The sequence below is a fragment of the Neomonachus schauinslandi genome, chromosome 14 (assembly GCF_002201575.2).
Source record: "Neomonachus schauinslandi chromosome 14, ASM220157v2, whole genome shotgun sequence".
Classification (NCBI taxonomy): Eukaryota; Metazoa; Chordata; class Mammalia; order Carnivora; family Phocidae; genus Neomonachus; species Neomonachus schauinslandi.
Genome location: NC_058416.1, coordinates 21,615,135 through 21,633,544, shown reverse-complemented (window position 1 = coordinate 21,633,544; position 18,410 = coordinate 21,615,135). Strand labels below are relative to the sequence as shown.

Below are 18,410 nucleotides of genomic sequence, written 5' to 3'. Positions count from 1 at the left end.
GCAAGAGAGGGAACACAAGCAGGGGGAGTGGGAGAGGGAGAAGCAGGCTCTCCCCTGAGCAGGGAGCCCGATGCGGGGCTCGATCCCAGGACCCCGGGATCACGACCTGAGCCGAAGGCAGATGCTTAACGACTGAGCCCCCCCCAGGTGCCCCTAATGTTACTTATTTATATTTTACTTAAATCTTCGGGCTAATAACGAGATGATGTGAATAAAAGATCTAGTTGATCTGGTGGTTACATTTATAGTATCTTAGTTAACAGTATGGGGAATGACAAGGAAATAAGCCTATTGCTTGTTTGATGTTTAATGCAAATTAAATATTTTTGTGTTTTTGTGAATACATCTTATCATCATTCATGTGCCTCATAGGGAGTGGAGGTCAGGCAGTTAATAAGCTCAGGGAAAAATTAATGTCTGTAAACATTACATAGTAAAATTCTAAGAGAAACAAACTCTCTGGTATCTAGACAGGACATGGCTTTATAAAAAAATTAACCCAATAATGTAATTGTTACCAAGGCTATTGCACTGACATCATAAAATAGTAGTAGTAGTAACGAGTAACTTAGAAACCAAAGTTTCAGAACTATTCTTTGAATTTCTATTATTTTCAGAAATCACTTCCTTTTCCTGGATTTTATTATGATAATCTTTTTTTTTTCTTTTTTTCTTCTTCTTTTTTTTTTTTTTTTAGTAAAGAGATTCTTATAAATAAATTTTAAAAAAGACTATGTTATAGTATGGTAAATTCGCCTCCTCTTCTCCATGACAACAGATAAAGAATCTGTAACCATGGCAGCGGTAAGGGCCAGGGAGATTAGGGCCAGACTGGAGATTAGGCCTCCAAGAGCAAAGAAAAAAAGTCCTGATTGATTCCTTATTGAGATGTTATGTGGAGAGGAGTTACTGTTGAGAGAAAGCATGGAGGATTAGTAAGAACAAAATTAATTCCCTGTATAAAGAAGTCATCCCTTTGTTAAAAATGTGTCTGTTCCTTTTCATATGAGGACTGTTTAAATTGAGGTAAAAGAGTCCATGATTAATTCTATTCTGAGCTTTATCTGTGTCATCTGCGTCTAGACTATCTCTGTGAGAAGGCACTCTTGGAAGCCTGAGGAGAAAAGCATCCGTGCGCAGACTCCCATTGCTCTACCTCTCGGCAGCCCCTGAATAGGTGGGGAAACCACCCCATTTTTTATGCGATACCATCTCTAAGTGAGGGACTTTTGGGGAAAAAGGAATTGAAAATTTCTCTCCTGTTCTTTTAAAACGAATTTGTCTAACTTCTTGAGAATTCTCAAAAGATTTTTGTAAGTCATCATGGATCACATTTTGTTTTTAGAAAATCTTTTGTAGAAAAAAAAATCTAGTAATGATCCCATTTGCTTTAAACTGGAAGATATATAGGTATTACATTTTGAGAAAATGAGCTATGATTTTGCAAGGATGCATGCATAAAGGGGTTACTTGGGGGTGTTTTAGATGATAAATTTATAAACCTGAGAATGGTCTGATGTATGAATATTTTTCATTTTATTTTATTTTATTTTTTTAAAGATTTTATTTATTTATTCATGAGAGAGAGAGGCAGAGCGAGAAGCAGGCTCCCAAGGAGCAGGGAGCCCGATGCGGGACTCGATCCCAGGACCCTGAGATCATGACCTGAGCCGAAGGCAGACGCTTAACCATCTGAGCCACCCAGGCGCCCTGAATATTTTTCATTTTAAAGGACTTTGCCAAATTATCTGCTAAAAAGGCTACTCTTACAAACTTCAGCCGACAGTGTAAGAGAGTGTCACATCCTGACCAACCCTAGATACTAACATTCTTTAAAGTCTTACTACTCTGACAGATTTTTTTTAATATACTTTATTCTGACAGACTTTTTAGATTTTATTTTAATGCACATTTCTTTTACTGTCATGTTGAACCCTACTTTAAAATAAGATTCTTTATTATTATATTGATTTTTGGACTTGTTTTATATTATAGATATTAACTATCATTTGTTAGATATTTTGCAAATACTTTGGGTCATTCTTTCTAGAGGAGATAACACTAAACTAAGTGAAGGGGGACAGTAGGAGTTAGGTGGATGAGATGGGTCTGTTAGAGTGGGAGCTGCTATGGGAAGTCTTCGGGGAGTCAAAAGTGGATCCACATGGGGAGAGCCTGCTTAGTGCAAGCAGCAAAAAGCCAAGGAGCCTCCAGATCCTCTTATCATTCATAGGTGTGATGATTAGGTGTTCATGCTGTTGTGTGGCATGTTCCTCCCTCAAACCTTGTTATGAACTGAGCACATTCCCCATCTGATGCGGGGGGGAGAAAGCCAGGGAGCCTCCATGTGAGCTTGATGAGGAATGCCCTCGCCTATTTTTTTGCCATTGACTCCTCTGTACCTAGAAGGGCTGGCATTGGATAGGCATATTTTTTGGATGAGTAGAGCTAATGGATGCTGCTTACTGTGGAAACTTTGCAAGCCTCTCCCCAAAGTGGTATTTTTCTGGCAACAGAAATACACTAGGCTGTTATACAGAATGGCCCTTGGAATACCCTCAATCAGTGGTGGAGGAGTGGTGGATAATCACCTCAGCCCGCTTCTTTCAAGACAGATAACCTAGAGGCCGGGGCCACACTGGCCTGCAGAGCCCCCCGTGGAGTTGCCATCCAATTTCTCACAGTGCTAACTGGCAGCTAAGTCATTTTTTTCTAGGCTTTCCTCCCTGCTGTCTCACTTCCCAACTTCCTTGGATCACCTTCCAAATAAACTATTTGCACTTAAATCCATTTCTCAGGGCCTCCTTGTGGAGGAAACCAAACTAAGAAAAGTGATCAACAAGAGCCAGGCCAATAGGCCCATTTCAAAGTTCAGGGATTTCCTGAGGTAAAGAGTAGACCCTGAGGATAAATAAATAGTAGAGTAATATGACCAGATGTGTCTTTTTACAAGCTTATTCAGGATGCTGTCTGTACACAGAATACATTTGAGGGAGATGAGTGGAAGGAAAGCAGAGGAGCTGGAGAAAGCAGAGATAGCTGTGACAGTTCTAGGAAGACAGAATGATGGTGTGGCGGTGGAGCTAACATGGAGTAGGTTTACCAGATGTCCACGAGGAAGAATCCTAGAAAGGATGAGTGAGAGAGAGTCAGGGGAGGGGATACCTTTTAGGCTTCTGGGCTGTACCGTTGTGAGGACAGTGTAGATACAACTGAGTTGAGCAGCCCAGGAGGAGAAGCAGGCTGAGTGGACAGTGAAGGGGGTGGGGAGGATAAATTCACATAAAGTGTGCTACTTTGAGATGTCCATGGTATGTGGAAGTACAGGTTTTTGTCAGGAGGCTTAATATCACCCACATTTTTGAGACAGATGCTACATATCCGGGCATCAATCTTCTCTCTCCCCTCACCACTCTCCACAGAAGATTGACTAACTTGCTGCCCGCCTATCATTTGTTTCAAATACTGTGTTGACCAAAAAAGCAAGGGGAAATTTTACATGTAAAGAAGTTGGCTACAAATATATGGAGCCAGAAATAACTCTGAAAGCTTTCTGCAGTTCTTTAAAACTTATTTCTGTATGTAACTGGTATGTATTGTCCATTGATAATGTTTCTGGAACCATTGGGAAATGAGAGAGCTGCCCTCACCCCAGTGGATTTTCTAGCTAACAGGAGTGAGTGCACAGTAGGAATAATGATTCAGCCAGCCCCTGGAGAAAGTGAATGTAAGGATGGAGACTAATTTTGATAAGAACTAGAGAAAATAGCCCACAAAAGCCAGTTTGAAGATTAAATGTAGGCAAATGGGTCCTTGTGATTTGGGGCTAGAAATCACCTGTCAAAATGAAACATATGTTTCCTACCCTTGGGAACTTGAGAAAAATAAGAAGATGAATTATGAATATACACATTTAATAGAAAATTCTATTATAGATTATAAATGCCCCGAATATTTAAAAAATGAGTTCTTCAATTGTGGATGATTTATTCCTGTGAATAACAATTGTTAAATTTTGCCATACATGCAGTGATACTCTACCAGCGTGGGACAATTGTGTATCTTTATGTCTGGTAGAATTTTTTTTCTGTCAGTTCCTTTCCAGCAGGTAGTCTGTAATAACTCTTTCTACTTTTGGTTAGCTTCCATTGACTTTGATTTGCTGTTCCTTCAAATTGTATCTAAAACAGGATAAACAGTCTCTGAGTAGAATAAGGTTTTACAATAACTGCTTGGTTACCTGAGGCATTTATCCATGGCTATGTGTCTCTGTGTCATGCCTAAACAGAACATTTTTTGTTATGGATCCCATTAGTAATGGAAATTGGACAAATATGCAGTAGAATCATATATGTTATTAATTAGCCACCCTTTCATAAGTTCCAAGGAATTCTAATATATCTTTGATTCCATTAGTTTGATTGCTTTCCCTTGTGTTTTTTCCTTCCTTTAGAATGGACCATTCTATGTTTGCTAATGTTTTGCCTTCCTGCACATTTCCCGTCCATGGCACCAACACCTCTGACAGCCTCCTCTTCTTCCTCCCTAGCTATCCCAAGCTCTAGTGTCCTCCCTTCTGCTCCCAGAGATGTGGTCCCTGTGTTGGTTTCCAGTCGGTTTGTCCGTCTCAGCTGGCGCCCACCTGCAGAAGCAAAAGGGAACATTCAAACCTTCACGGTCTTTTTCTCCAGAGAAGGTGACAACAGGTAGGTGCTACCAATACCTAATCCACCATCTCTTTAGATGTATACTGTGGCATAAAGGCAACTGCAGGAGATCTTGAGCAGGGACTTTGGAGACCATGTGGAATCTCAGCTCTGCCCATCACTGATCAGTATGCAGAGATAATATACCTCCATGGTCTGTGTGTGTTTTTTTAAAGTGGGATTGTTTAAAGCATCAAATAAAGTCATTTATAGGATTTATAGGAAACTTCCTTGAAAGAAGACAAGCATGTGAATATATAATAACCAGGTTTTTTTTTTTTATTTCCTTGATTTTCAAAGTGATAAACAGAAAACAGAATTAGGCTGTATATTAACAGAACAGGATATGAAAGAACCACAGTAGCCAGGTTGTAATCCCAACTCTGTCATTGACATCATGTGATCTCAAGAAAACCACATAATTTCTCTGAGCCTGACTTTACTGTATAATAAAGAGTGAATAATAATACTTAGCTCTCAAAGTTTTTGTTAGGATTAAATTAGGTTGCATATGTAAAGGCCATACAGGAGTATCTAATATTTGGTAGAAATTATTATTTCTCTCTTTTTTAAAGGTTTTATTTATTTATTATTTGAGAGAGAGAGAGAGAGAGGAGGACCAGAGGAAGAGGGAGAGAGAGAATCTTAAGCAGACTCCATGCTAAGTGTGGAACCTGATGCAGGGCTAGATATCACGATCCTGAGATCGTGACCTGAGCCAAAATCAAGAGTCTGACACTTAACCAACTGAGCCACCCAGACACCCCATGTTGTTCCTCTTTTCACTTGCCACTTGTAGGCAGATGTGTTCTGTATATGTCTGGTTTCAAGATTACAATCTATTACTGTTCTTGATTTTTCTCAACACTTTCTCCTTGAAATGTTTCATGATTTTAAGACTTTGAAGTTTGATTTGTAAGTCTAATTTGATATTAGGTAAATTCCAATTTCTTCTATAAGAATAAATTGTGGGGGCACCTGGGTGGCACAGTCAATTAGACATCCGAGCCTTGGTTTCAGCTCAGGTTATGATCTCAGGGTTATGAGATGGAGCCCCACATCAGGCTCCATGCTCAGCTGAGTCTGCATTTTCGATGTGCCATAACAGAAGGGTTTTTCATATAGTATCTAGTTTGCCGTATCGTTTGAAATGGCATTTTGAAATATTTATTTGGATGCCTATATGGCTGGTATCATTATTATATATCATTAATTATTGACAGTTGAGCAAGTACATTTGAATATAAACATGTTCAGGTTTGGGAAATTTTATTTAAGATTAAAGCATAGGGGCCACTGGGTGGCTCAGTTGGTTAAGTGTCTCCCTTCAGCTCAGATCATGATCCCAGGGTCCTGGGATCGAGCCCCACGTCAGGCTCTCTGCTCAGTGGGAGCCTGCTTCTCCCTCTCCCTGCTGCTCCCCCTGCTTGTGCTCTCTCTCTCTCTCTCTCTGTCAAATAAATAAATAAATAAATAAATAAATAAAATCTTGAAAAAAAAGATTAAAGCATAAAGCCACTCTGTAAACATTTCACTTAGAAGGAATCAGACACCAAAACTAATATTACTAATATGTTAACTAACTGAAATTTAAATAAAAACTTTAAAAAAAAGAAGGAATCAGAAAAGCAAGGAAGCTTTCTTAATAGACCTTTCCATTCTATTCCTTGGGCATTTTTTTTACTTTCTCTCCTCATCAACATTTGGGTTTTCTGTATTGCCAATTAAAGGCAGCCAAAGAGATCAACATGTAAAAGCTCAATTTGCTTCAGAGAAACACTGTGTTTCCAAATCCCAAAATTCTGTAGAGAACAACACCTATTTACAAATGTACTCTGCAAACCTACTGTGCCTCTCACATAAGGATGGAATGTCATCATTATGTTCCTCAAGAGATGAGGATTTTGGTAGGGCAACTAGGATCTACATAAATGTTGGTCTGTTGATTTGGCTGAATCCTGAGATCCATATCTTTTCTTCCATATTAAACCTCCTCCTATATAGAACCAGTCTAAAATGGACCCCCATTGGTAGGCAGGGTATTCTGGGATGAGGCAGTTTCTTCCTTCATCCTTGAATGCAGACTGCATTCACTTTCTGTAAAGTTTACCAGCCAAGGGAAATGTAACCTGTTTGATACATCTACAAAGGTGTTATATTTTGGGGGTTGGTGGCAGCGTGGGAGAAGTTGAGAAGGAGAGTTAAAAGAAAGCAACAGAGAGAAGTAGAAGGAAAGACAGAAAAACGGCAAGTGCCCTAGTGGGACCCACTTGTTCATTGAGCTGAGTTCAAACGAATCCTGGCTTTCACCGTTCGTTCTTCTGTAGAAGAATGAAATAGACGGCTGTCACAAGTAATCCTGTGCCAACTGAGGTACCGGTAGAAAGTGTGTGGGGAGAAGCCAGGATTCAAGTGTGAGGCTTAGTCTAATCTCTCCAGTGTGTGAGTGCTCTAAACTCATAGAGATCTTTAGGAGCCCCTCAGGATTCAAAAGGGACAATATAGCTTGGACTGGCCAGAGGGGTGTTTAGTGCAGTATGATAATCAGAAGGAACAGTACAGCTTTGTTCATGCTGTGTCTCAAAATGATTTCCTTTCTAGTCCACAGCAATAAAGTATATCATTTTTAAGTTTCTCTTTTCTTTCATAATTTGACCTGACTTTAAAATGAAAGAAATAAACATAATACACATAGAGCCTATGTTCCCTAAGATCACTCATTACCACAAAGAAGTAGGTATTCGTTTTAGTCTCATCTGCAGCTCTTTGACTCTGTGACCTTATGATGAGCCTGGCAGTCTTTGAATCTCAGTGTGTGCAGCTAAGAAAACTGGAGGTAATAATTCTTGCCCAATTGTCTTCATGTAGCCATATGGATTTCCTGGAGCCACCTTAAATTTACCCTACCCCAAACCATACTCACTGTCTTCTCAAATATATTTTCCTCTCTTTTCTTGGTATATGTTAGTACCTCTCATCCTGTTGACCAAACAAAAAACCCAAGTCATATTTTACTCCTCCTGGCCTCTTGGCTCTGCTATTAGTCATTCTGTCCTGTCAAGTCTACCTCGGCCACAGCTCAGCAATGCCCCCTTTATTCTATCATCTCCATCATCACTGATCTGATCTCTGACAATAGCTTCTTGCCTTCTAATCCATCCTTCTCACCATCTCTAGTTATCTTTCTGAAATACAGTTAGGATCACTCACTCTACTGCGAAAAAAATGTGGATGTTTTTAAATTTAAATATGATAAAATTTCTATATAAAGACATGCACATAATAACTTACAAAGTCTTTTGAATGGAAGTCTATATCCAATCTATACATAGGTAGAGTGTGGTTCCTATAACCTATAATGGTTAAACATATGTCACTTAAGTAAGTCTAAATGGCTGGATTTGAAAATGGTGCTGCTGTTTATCATCTGTGTGACTTTGTGCATTTAGTTATGTGAAAGACGGGAATAAGATCTCTTGGTATGATGGCTAGAGGGAAGATGCATTATACCTCTCTGAATTGCTATGAGAACTAATTGAAGGAATTGAAGCAAAGCATCCAGGGAAGTCATTGCATATAGGCAGTATGGAGAGGCTCAGAATAGTGTGAACTCAGAGACAATATGGGAAAGAGGCTGAAAATAAGGCTCAAAGGTGGTAATCATCATCATCATCATCATCTGACTTACCTACCCAATGTGTCTTTCAGCATATAATATGTCTCCTAAATTTCTATAAAAAACTGCCCATACTCTTAACAAGTATGGCCAAACTTTCACTTATGCACTGGATTTCATCCTTTTTAAACAAAAGAACAAAACTTCAGCTATTCCTTCTCTCCCCTCATTATAAAATTTTTCCATTCTGGTGGATCCTGTTCATCTACATACAAACATGCAGTTGTATTTTCCATCTCAACAAATTTTCCCTCAATCTTCTCCCTCCTCTACCACTCCGTTATGTATTCCCTTATATAGCAAATTCCCTTGAGTTGTCTAACTTCACCCCAATACCTTACCTCGTATCTTTTTAAAAAATTTTTTATTGTTATGTTAATCACCATACATTACATCATTAGTTTTTGATGTAGTGTTCCATGATTCATTGTTTGTGCATAACACCCAGTGCTCCATGCAGAATGTGTCCTCTTTAATACCCATCACCAGGCTAACCCATCCTCCCACCCCCCTCCCCTCTAGAACCCTCAGTTTGTTTTTCAGAGTCCATCGTCTCTCACGGTTCATCTCCCCCTCCGATTTCCCCCTCTTCATTCTTCCCCTCCTGCTATCTTCTTCTTTACCTTACCTCGTATTTCAGTCATGATTCTATCCCTAATATTTCAAGCAACTGCTCTTATCTAGGTTCACCAGTGACTTCCATGTTGCTAAACTCAATAGTCAATTCTCAGTCCTCATAACTTGGGCAATAAGCAAATTTTGTCATATTTGATCATTTCCCCTTTTGTGACACTCATCATTCCCTTGGGTTCTATTACACACACTTTCCTGGTTCTACTCTAATCCCTCTGGCCACTCATTTTTAGCTTCTACTTTGTACTCCAAATCTCCCTGACCTGTGAATATTGGATTGCCCCAGGGCTCAGGCTTTGAAGATCTCTTTTTATCCAGTTTGTGACTTTATATTTTGTCAGTATGCTGATGTCTTCCAAATTTGTATCTCTGGTCTTGACATTTTACCTGTAGTCCTGAATCATATATCCAAATTCTTCCTTGGTTTCTTAACTTTTGATTTCTTATGAATATCTACAATGTATCAACAAAACCAAATACCTGTTTTCCTTCATCCCCCCTCCAAATACTTTATTATTACAGAGATTACCCTGTCTCAGTGAAATCTACATATTTCTCATTACTCAGGCCAAAATCCTTGGAATAATTGTTAATTCTTTTCTTTTTCTTATATTGTATAACCAAAAACATCATCAAGTCTTAGCAGCAATATCAAAATACATCCTGAATCCAGGAAGCAATATAATACTTGGTATTTGTTATAAAATAATACTAAAGACTTTCAGTTTTGAACTGAGTGATGGGAATAAAGTGGTTCATCGTATCATTCTGTCTAGTTTTGTGTTGCTTAAAATTTTCCATGATAAAAAAATAAAGCCAAATAAAGAAATAAAAATAAAACATATACTGAATCTTACCACTTCTTACCCCTTTTTATTACCATCAAGTGTCATCTGAACTATTGCAATAACCTCTCAAGGCGGTTCCCTCACAGCAGCAGGAATAAATCTTTTAAAACATACCTTAGATCCTGTTATCCTTCTGCTTCAAAACCTTCCAATGACTTTCTATCTCATTCAGAGACTAAGCAGATACCCTTCCTGATCTGGTCCCTTGTCACCTTCCTAGACTCATCACTTATTCTTAACGTTTACCTATTTGCTCACTTCTCTCCAGTCTCACTGGCTTCGTTGCGTTTCCTAAATATACCAAGAATCCTCCTCCCTCAAGTTTTTTCACTTGCTAATCAGCCTGTTAGAATGTTCCTCCCCTTGACATCCATGTGGATCCTTGGATTGCACTGAGTCTTTGATGAAGTGGCACCTACTTCTGGATGTCTTATCTGACCAAAACCCGTTCCCTATGCCCTTTTTCATTCATATTTTTTTCCACAGCTTTATCACCTTGTACTTAGTATTTCCTGAATCCCCTTTCTTGATGCCAGAATATAAGCTTCGTGTGGGCAGGGCTGTTCTTATCTCCTTTATTCCCTGAGCTATTCTTAGTACCTAGAGCAATATGGAACCCATAATAAACACTCACAAATATTTGTTGAATTGAAGCTTTAACTGCAATGTCAACTACTGTGTGAATCTCCCCACAGTCCTCCAGCTCATAAATCATCAATTTTTCCCTTATACTTTGATTACTATTATATTATTCCTACCTTTTGTCCAGTTTTGTGTTTGAGTACATGCATGTTTCTCTTCCTGATGACAGAAACTAGGTCTTATTTATAATTCCATACCCACATGTCTAGTATCATGACTTCTGTAGACACTTACTGATTGGAACTAGTTGGATAAAGGTGGCAGAGAGACAGATGTGGTATTCTTAATAGATAGTTCCTTAATTAATAAAACAAATTGTGTTACTGAGGAGGATGAATAAGTTAACTGAAGTTCAATAAAATTTTTTTAATTGAGAAAAAATAAAAGTTGATTTTGAAATTTGATTCCAATATCCCTGTTCATTTTCTCACTCTCAACTAGAGCAAATATATGCCATATGTCTCTGAGCGGTTAGCTGTGATGCTTATTTGCTCATATAGGTTTGTTTAGCACCTTAACACAATAGCTTTTTAAAAGGTGGTGGATTTAACATTTGCCTCAGACTAGTAATGACTTTGTCAGGCAAATTACTCTAGCTCAGATTATCATTAATCTGTCTGACTGGTTAATGGTGTCAATAATGCAAGGGCCATAGTTAACATCTTTTCTTTTTTTTTTTATTCAGCCCCTTGGGTGCTTTCATTTCATAAGTCAGTAAACAGGACAAATTACAGAACCTGAAAGCTAGGATTCACAGAGATGCAGTTCCTTCACAAATATCCAGCTATCCCCTCCTTGTACCTAAAAATCATTGAATTGAAAGTGATCTTTGGAATCATAGTACAACTTCCTGCTACTTAAACATTTAGAAACTGATACTCAGGGGAAGAGTAAGTCTCATGCTGAAGGCCACTGAGTAAGCATTCATGGTGAGAGCATTTATTGAACACTTACTGTGCCAGATGCCAGGCTAAGCATCTCTTACATAAATTATCTTATTTCATCCCCACAACAAAACATTATCCACATGAGGCTTAAAGACGACATTGTCATCTCTGCTCTACAGCTAGTAAGTGGTAGAACCGGGATATAATGCAGGCCTGATTCCAAAGCAGGTGTTCTCAATCACTACACCAACTTGCTCCTAACATAGTGGATTAACCTGGAAGAGAATCAGGCTTTCTTGATATTTTCAGAATTATGACATAAATTTCTTCTACAGGCTTCTTTCCAGCAATTTTCTGACTTAACGGCTAAGTTGATTTGCATCATTTATTTACCAGTTATAGACAGAGTAGCAGACTTTTTGTGTATGTATAGAACATTGTATTTCCTATTCCATAATCTAAAGTTACTTATGGAGTGTGACACAGTGTAGCCAAAAGTTTAGGGTAATGTGACAATGGAATTCAACTGTATGTGTTTCAATCCTGGCTTGGAACTTAACTGTCTGTGTGGCCCTTATGTGGGATAGATTCCTCATGTGAAATAATAATCATAACTGACATGTAAGGCTATGATGACTTCAAAACTTGTTAGTGCCTAAAACATTTGCCTATTGCCTGGTGCTCCAAAAGCACTCAGTTCTTGTCAGCCAGAGCTATGTGCAAATGATTGTGTGTATTAGAAATGAAAAGCAATGAAATACAGGTGTTTCCCAATTTATATTCAGAGAGGACTTTATCACTTTTTAAATGTTAGCCCATTTGATCCTCAGAAAAGGCAGGTATGATAATTTCCACTTTATGGATCAGCACGCATCACTCTGTTCAGAAAATCTGAAAAAAACACTGCTTAAGAAACTACACAACTGGGCGCCTGGGTGGCTCAGTTGGTTGAGCGACTGCCTTCAGCTCAGGTCATGATCCTGGAGTCCCGGGATCGAGTCCCACGTCGGGCTCCCTGCTCAGCAGGGGGTCTGCTTCTCCCTCTGACCCTCTTCCCTCTCGTGCTCTCTGTCTCTCATTCTCTCTCTCAAATAAATAAATAAAATCTTTAAAAAAAAAAAAAGAAACTACACAACTAGTAAATATTAGAAGAAAGATTTAAATGCAAAGTTTCTAGTCCAGTGATCTTTTCAGTGTACCATACAAAGTAAAAGATATTCCCTAAAAGAGGTACATATAAAGTACTGTGGGAGTTCAGATGAGAGAATTAAAACACTTTCATGAGCATCGTTCAATTTAATCCTCACAATAACCCTGTGAGGTAGGCAGATAAGGGACTGGTATCTTCATTTTGCAAATGAAGCAGGGAAGGCTCCAAGATAGCCCCTGACTTGCTCAAGGTCACACCCCTATTCTGTGGCAGGACAAAAGCTGGACTGGGTCTTCCAACTTGCAGCCCTGTATGCGTTACATTGCTTTATGCTGCCTCAGAAAACCTCTGCTCACTGCTCAGGATTAGAGGGCCACCTTTGCATGATTGACATGGAGGATTCACTTTAGAATTCATCGTGCATTACATTTTCAACATGGTGTTTACATCTTCTTTTCCCACTCTTCAGAGCTGAGGCTGTGCAGCTGATGAAGCTCGTTATGAAGGGAGGGTGTTGTGAAGGAAAGAGAACAAGACTCAGAATCCAAAGCTCCACATTCTGGTCCTGGCTTACAGCCTGGCAAAGTTAGCCCCCTTTTTACTCTGCTTCTCTGTAAAAATGTAAAGCCCTGTCCTTTCTACCTCAAAATGTCCTTAGATCATTGAGTAAGAGAATAGTGATTTAATTCTTCCAATGGGCTTAATGTATACTGAAAAATAAAACATGCCCTCTATAAATGCCATATACAAATGAATGACCCATTATTCACTTGTGAGTCGACTATGTGTCCGGCTCTGTACTGGGAATAATAGAGAAGTCAACAGTCTCTTTGGAGGCAGTTTAATAATGTCGGGAGGATCATTCTACTGAAGAATATATAACTACACACTGAATTAAGAGCTCTAAAGGAAAGGAATGTGCCTCTGTGAGAGAAGACATGTGTGCATAGTGTCTATGTGATAATCAGATCTGTATTTTGAAAAGACAGCTGTAGCTGCAGGGTGGAAGTTAGACCCATGTGGTCAGCCCAGTGGGTGCAGGGAAGCCACCTAGGCTATTGCAGAAGTCCAGGCGAGAAATGACGGTGGGTCAGACTAAGGCTGGATCAGTAGAGATGGAGCAGGAGAAACATATTATTCTAGAGGTATTTAGGAAGCAAAATTGATAGGAGTAGCTGACAGCTTGGCAGTCATGGTGAGACGACGGATGTTTGCAAGGACAGTTGCTAGTTTTCTGGCTTATTTAAATGGAGGGATGCTAGGGTAACTCACTGACGTTAGGATGCTCGAAAAGACCCAGGCTTGAGAACGAAGATCATACATTCAGCTTCAGACATGTTTTTTTACGTACATTCAAGTGGGGACTTCGGAATAAGGAACCTGGCTGGAGCTCAGAGAAGTTTGGGCCAGAAATATGTTAAATATCAAGAATTTGTCAGCATATGTATGATAACTACAGCTTTTAAAGAAGAAAATGGATCATCCTCCCTCCCCGCCCCCCCCCCAAAATAAAACCAAGAAGAGGACCCAGAACTGAGTCATATTTATCAAGGGACAGAGGCTGAAACTAAACAAAATTAACGATCTGAAACAAAAAGCTTTTTTTCCATGAGAAGATAGTTTTTTAATGTTTTATTGCAGTAGCTATTTGTTATATAACTAGTCTCTTGAATGTATACTAGATGCCGAAACAGAGATTATATTAAAATAAAATTTTTAAAAGTCTGTCCCTCAGACTTTGCTTTTTAACAATTCAAGAAAAAAAGGAACTTACAGGCAAAATTTAGTCAAAATACCTCTGACCAACTAGATGATCTCCATTTCCCTATGCTTTATCTGGTGGCGAGTCACCTCTGAACCCACTTTTCCTTCAAGATAGGTCTTGATTTCAGACTCTGGCTCTGGGGTAATAAAGAGTGTAGCATTGGGTAGCTGTTACTGCTGTCATTTTGAGCCTTATTCTAGTAGACACCATATTTCAGTTTTGAAATCTTATCATTATACCATTCTTGTCACTGAAGAAATGAAAGTGAAAGTGGAGTGGATAAAAAGGGGATGCTAAACATCTTTCCATTAAAAGTAACATAATTCCTTCCCTATAAAGCACCATTAATGTAACTCACCCCCCCCCCTGAAGCAACTAATTAGGTGTCTGATACCTCAAGACAGCATTTGTTGCTCACCTCACAAGTGTAACTAAATGTTAACACCCTGGTGCACTTGGGCAAGACAGTATGTGTTTACTTAAAATGTATACGAGAGACATGTTGTTACAAATGGTCCAGTAAGAAACAGTATCATGCTTACTCTTTAAAAGTCTCCTTACTTCTGAAATGTAAATTACAGAAGCGCTAAATTCAGTTAAACACACACACACACACACACACAATTTTCTGTTCCCAACAAAGAATATTAGACTAGAAAGGCTCCTTTGAATAGATCCCACTCTGTTTTCAAATAATGAAAACAAAATCCAGGAAGGTGAAGTGATATGCCAAAGGTCACCCAAATAAGTTGGGATAGAAAAATGGAATCACAAATGTTGGCGAGGATGTGGAGAAAGGGGAACCCTCTTACACTGTTGGTGGGAATGCAAGCTGGTACAGCCACTCTAGAAAAAGTCTGGAGGTTCCTCAAAAAGTTGAAAATAGAGCTACTGTATGACCCAGCAATTGCACTACTGGGTATTTACCCCAAAGATACAAATGTAGTGATCCGAAGGGGCACATGCACCCCAATGTTCATAGCAGCAATGTCCCTAATAGCCAGACTGTGGAAGGAGCCAAGATGTCCTTCAACAGATGAATGGATAAAGAAGATGTGGTTCCTATATACAATGGAATATTACTCAGCCATCAGAAAGGATGAATACCTACCATTTCACTGACATGGATGGAACTGGAGGGGATTATGCTAAGTGAAATAAGTCAAACAGAGAAAGACAATTACCATATAGTTTCACTCATTTGTGGAACATAAGGAATAACACAGAGGACCATAGGGGAAGGGAGGGAAAACTGAATGAGAAGAAATCAGAGAGGGAGACAAACGATGAAAGACTCTGGACTCCAGGAAACAAACTGAGGGTTTCAGAAGGAAGGGGGAGTGGGGGAATGGGGTAGCTGGGTGATGGGCATTAAGGAGGGCACATGTTGTGGTGAGCACTGGGTGTTATACGCAACTAATAAATCGTTGAAAACTACATCAAAACTAATGATGTTGGCTAACTGAACATAATAATAAAAAAAAGAAATTAAAAAAAAAGAAAGAAAAATGGAATCAGATCCAGCTCTCTAAATGTTTTGGAGATCACACTATGTGGAGATGTTATACAATTATTCTATTAACATTTTTACATTTATTTATGTATTCATTTAAAAATTTGTGAGCACCGACAACATAGCCATTTTTATATTCACTGAGCATATATGCTGAGTGCCAACAAAATGTGAATTGAATATGGCTTCTCTTCTGAAGTAATTCACAACTGAGTTAAAGATAGGCATGCCTATTAATACAATGTGATATGTGCTACAATAGATCTATAAACCAAGAGCAGCAAAACCATGAAAGAAAGACTAATGCTGCTGGAATCACAGGACCTGATAGCAGGAAAGCTCAAGTCAAGAGATTTTATTTGAATTGGGTTGGAAGAATGAACAAGCTTTTGCCAAACCGAGAAGGAACTGTGAGTCAGGAGAAGGTAACTCCAGGATAATTGAAGCAAAACAAAACTAAACCAAACTAATAAAAGGCAGAATGACAGCAGACTGAGAAGCAGAGATGGGTATGGTGTTGCAGGGCAGAGTTAATCATTGTAGATGAGTGTGAAAGGTTTTGGCCACATCTTGAAGGTCTTTGGATCTTGTCACAAGGAGTTGCGATGTATTAACCATAGAATGGCAAGCAGCACAAAATTTCAGGCATGCAGTTGACAGATTACAGATGTTAGGAGAGTATCTCCATCAATAGAAGAAAGAACTGGGAAGACCAATGACAAAAAAAAAAAAAAGACGGAAAAGCTATTATTATAATACAGTACACTGTAAGTACTGTATGCACAAGGGTGCATTCTGTGCTACCATCTTGGACTTCATGCCTCAAAATGTATCAGCATCTAAGACTTCACAATCTGATCTCAGAAAAGCAGCAGCATTGTCTTTATTAGGTGAAGGAGTGTGGAGTGTGCTTTTATTTATTTTTTAAGATTTTATTTATTTATTTTAGCGAGAGAGAGGAAGAGAGCAGGGGGAGGGGTAAAGGGGGAGGGAGAGGGACCAGCAGACTCCATGCTGACCACCGAGCCCAACTCCGGGCTCAATCTCATGACCCTGAGATCATGACCTGAGCTAAAACCCAGAGTCAGATGCTTAACTGAATGAGCCATCCAGGCGCCCCAAGAGTATGCTTTTAAAACATAGCTGTTATTGTCTAAGAAACCTCTACCAGATGACCTAAAGCACCTAAAACTCGAGTTTACAAGAAAGAAATTTCTCCTATTGTGAACTCTTCTGGGTCTCCATGTAGAGGTCAAAGAAGGCAAGTTGCCTACAGTTATTTTCAGCCAGCAGGAGGAGACAGACTTTTTATATTTATATTCTTTATGAATTTTCAATGGATGAAGTTATAGTGAATAGATTCTAGAAAGCACAGGTGCCTTGTTCCTTTTACTTCAGCCAACTAATCTTGAACCTGCCCGAGCCCCACACTACCAACTCAGAGTCAAGGGAACAGAAGTGAGGTCATGAAGCTTTGTCTGACAATATATCTGATGCCACACGGGGCGCCTGGGTGGCTCAGTCGTTAAGCGTCTGCCTTCGGCTCAGGTCATAATCCCAGGGTCCTGGGATCGAATCCCGCATCGGGCTCCCTGCTTGGCAGGAAGCCTGCGTCTCCCTCTCCCCCTGCTTGTGTTCCTGCTCTCGCTATCTCTCTCTCTCTGTCAAATAAATAAATAAAATCTTAAAAAATATATATATATACATATATATATATATAATCTGATGCCACAGACCATGACTCTGAGCTCTGTGAGTTGGAAGGCAATTATGTCTTCAGAGTCATAGGAGAGAACTTCACCCAGAGACAGCTGGTCTTGGCCCCTGATGCTTTTCTAGGGGTAGTTGGTGCAGTGACAGGCAGAACACCCCAACAGAATAATTAGGCAAATTCCTAACAGCAACTGGTCTCTGTTCTTCAGCACCTAGTGTGTTTATCTGCCCATTTACAGAAGAGAATGGACCAGAGTGCACAGAGGGAAAATCCTAATTACCAGCTGGTCCAAGTGGAGGCTCTGGAGAGTGTAACCACTTCAGGTGGCTGCCATTGGCTTATTGGGAGACCAGAGAAACACAGAATAATAAATTGCCCTTCCAAACTCGGGTTTTACTTACTTGTTGGGAAATGGTTTGTGTTTAATTTTGCAACTACTAAAGCATGGAAGGAATGATCAAAAGCCCCCTGTCAATCTTTGGGGCTTGAACTGAACAAATCTGTGAAGGACGACAGGCAGGAAATGCCAATTTCCCAGAATGCATTTGTATGCCTTTAGCAGTTTGAAGACCCCCCTCATAGGACCCGAGGAAGCACCAGAGCAGCCTGGCAACAAAGTCCAGGCACTAGCCGTGTGGACATCACATTTCACAGGGCTGTTCAGCTATGCTGTGGAATGCAAGGAACACCGTTCCTTCTCAATTTGCTGTCAGTGAAGGCTCCACCTTTGAAAGATATTACTATTTTCATTATCAGAACTTATTCAATACCTCTAGTTATGACCACTTTTAAAATTTAACTCTTCTTGGAAAACAAAATTAATCTATAATTAAAATATAAAATTAAATGTAAAAATATATAAAATTAAATATAAAA

The 18,410-nt window shown here is 39.3% G+C and overlaps 1 protein-coding gene and 1 non-coding gene across 2 annotated transcripts in view; both read left to right on the top strand.

The window, feature by feature from the left end:
- Positions 1-18,410, top strand: part of DCC (DCC netrin 1 receptor) — a 773,306-nt gene that overhangs the window by 397,059 nt on the left and 357,837 nt on the right. The window contains exon 8 of the mRNA XM_044921252.1: positions 4,550-4,706. Within this exon, the coding sequence (XP_044777187.1) occupies positions 4,550-4,706 (157 nt within the window). The remainder of the gene's footprint in view (positions 1-4,549; positions 4,707-18,410) is intronic.
- LOC123326698 lies at positions 2,215-2,318 on the top strand. The gene has a single exon (XR_006541267.1). It is a non-coding gene; the product is annotated as a small nucleolar RNA U13 (small nucleolar RNA).